The sequence below is a fragment of the Onychostruthus taczanowskii genome, unplaced genomic scaffold (assembly GCF_017590055.1).
Source record: "Onychostruthus taczanowskii isolate IOZ18803 unplaced genomic scaffold, ASM1759005v1 scaffold84, whole genome shotgun sequence".
NCBI classification, from domain to species: domain Eukaryota; kingdom Metazoa; phylum Chordata; class Aves; order Passeriformes; family Passeridae; genus Onychostruthus; species Onychostruthus taczanowskii.
Window position 1 is genome coordinate 3,507,535 of NW_024506332.1, and position 1,398 is coordinate 3,508,932.

Sequence of the window (1,398 nt, forward strand, 5' to 3'; positions counted from 1 at the left end):
GGGGGGCCTGTGGGACCACTAGCAAGCCTTGAATGGAGCTCTAAAAGGAAGAGTTCATTCTCAGGGAGTCCAACTGAATGGAACTTAAGGGGAAATGGCAGCACAAAGAAAGCACTGGAGGGCTCCACAAAGAACAGGGTTTCCCAGCAAGCTGCACAGCTCAACATCCTCCTGGAAAATAGGGGACAGAATAATGCCACCCTTTTCTTTTGGAAAAGCATTCCTCCAACAAATTCCTAATCGAAATAACTGTTGGGAGAAAGGAAACTCTGCCACAAGACTCAACCTGATCCTGCCCAGAAAGAAGAAGCACATGGAGAAATGGACTGATGATGTCCGGAGCCAGGAACCGGCTACACCTTTGGCATCTTACCCTGCTCTCTTGTGCCAGGTGGGCCAGGTTATCAAAGCGGGGCATCTCATTTCTGTTCATGATGGAAATGTAGCAGGTGTTCTGTTGCGTGACTTTGGTTGCAATGACACCCTGTAAAAGAAAAGAATTCAGCACTTACAATTCAGTTTCTTCCAAGTACGAATCTTGGCGTAAAGTCAGGATGGAAACCATGACTATTGTTGTGTTTCACTGCTCCACATTGCAGACTCCAAACGTTCAGAGTAAAGAAACAATGGCCATCCCTGGGCCAGCTGTACGAGCAGCCAGATTGCATGTACACTTTTTGAAGGAGTCCCTGTCCCTGCCACTGACCGTGTTGTAGTTCCAGATGGTTTTCCAGGACCCGCTGAAGCTCCTTTGCTCAATGACAGCCACACGCCATTGCCTGTTGATGGTCACAATTTGGGACTGGCCACCAATGATGACTTGTGTGTTGTTGAAGATGCCGCTGGGAATCTGCTGAGACTGAAAAGTCAAGGGAAAGAAGATGTTTCACCATTAAAAGGAGACAGTGATGTCCCCAAATTTTCTGAAAATTCCTGATAGAATGGAAGAAGTACTAGCCACTGGGAAGTGTCCTCAGTCTTTTCCAAAGGACCCTGTATCATGGCTGTGGCAGTGGACAGAGGCCGTAAGAATCCTTTTATGGATTCAGTGAATCTTTGCTGCATCTGACAGCTGCCATCTAGTGCCTTTAGATGTTGATGCATGCTCGGGCAATGGCCAGAGTAAATCCACCTTCAAGGGCTTCGATGGAAACCTCTGCTCACTCATTGCCCTCTTCCAGCACCTGCACCCTCACAATAGAGGAGATGCCAGGCAAGAATGACATTTGTGTTGGCTTTTGGGCAGCAGCTTGGGTTCCCCTTATTTGGTTCAAGAAAGCTCCTGGCTAAGGTGTACTCACCGGGAAATTTCCATTCCAATTGCCATTCCAATTGTTATTGCCATTCCAATTGCCATTCCAGTTGTGATTACCATTCCAATTGCCATTCCAGTTGTTA

The 1,398-nt window shown here is 47.3% G+C and overlaps 1 protein-coding gene across 1 annotated transcript in view; it reads right to left on the minus strand.

The window, feature by feature from the left end:
• LOC121346723 (protein PF14_0175-like) overlaps window positions 1-859 on the minus strand; it is a gene marked incomplete at its 5' end in the record, with an annotated part of 6,491 nt that extends 5,632 nt beyond the window's left edge. The window contains 2 exons of the mRNA XM_041424754.1: window positions 374-484; window positions 707-859. Coding sequence (XP_041280688.1) covers window positions 374-484; window positions 707-859 — 264 coding nt within the window. The remainder of the gene's footprint in view (window positions 1-373; window positions 485-706) is intronic.
• Between the last annotated feature and the right edge of the window lie 539 nt (window positions 860-1,398).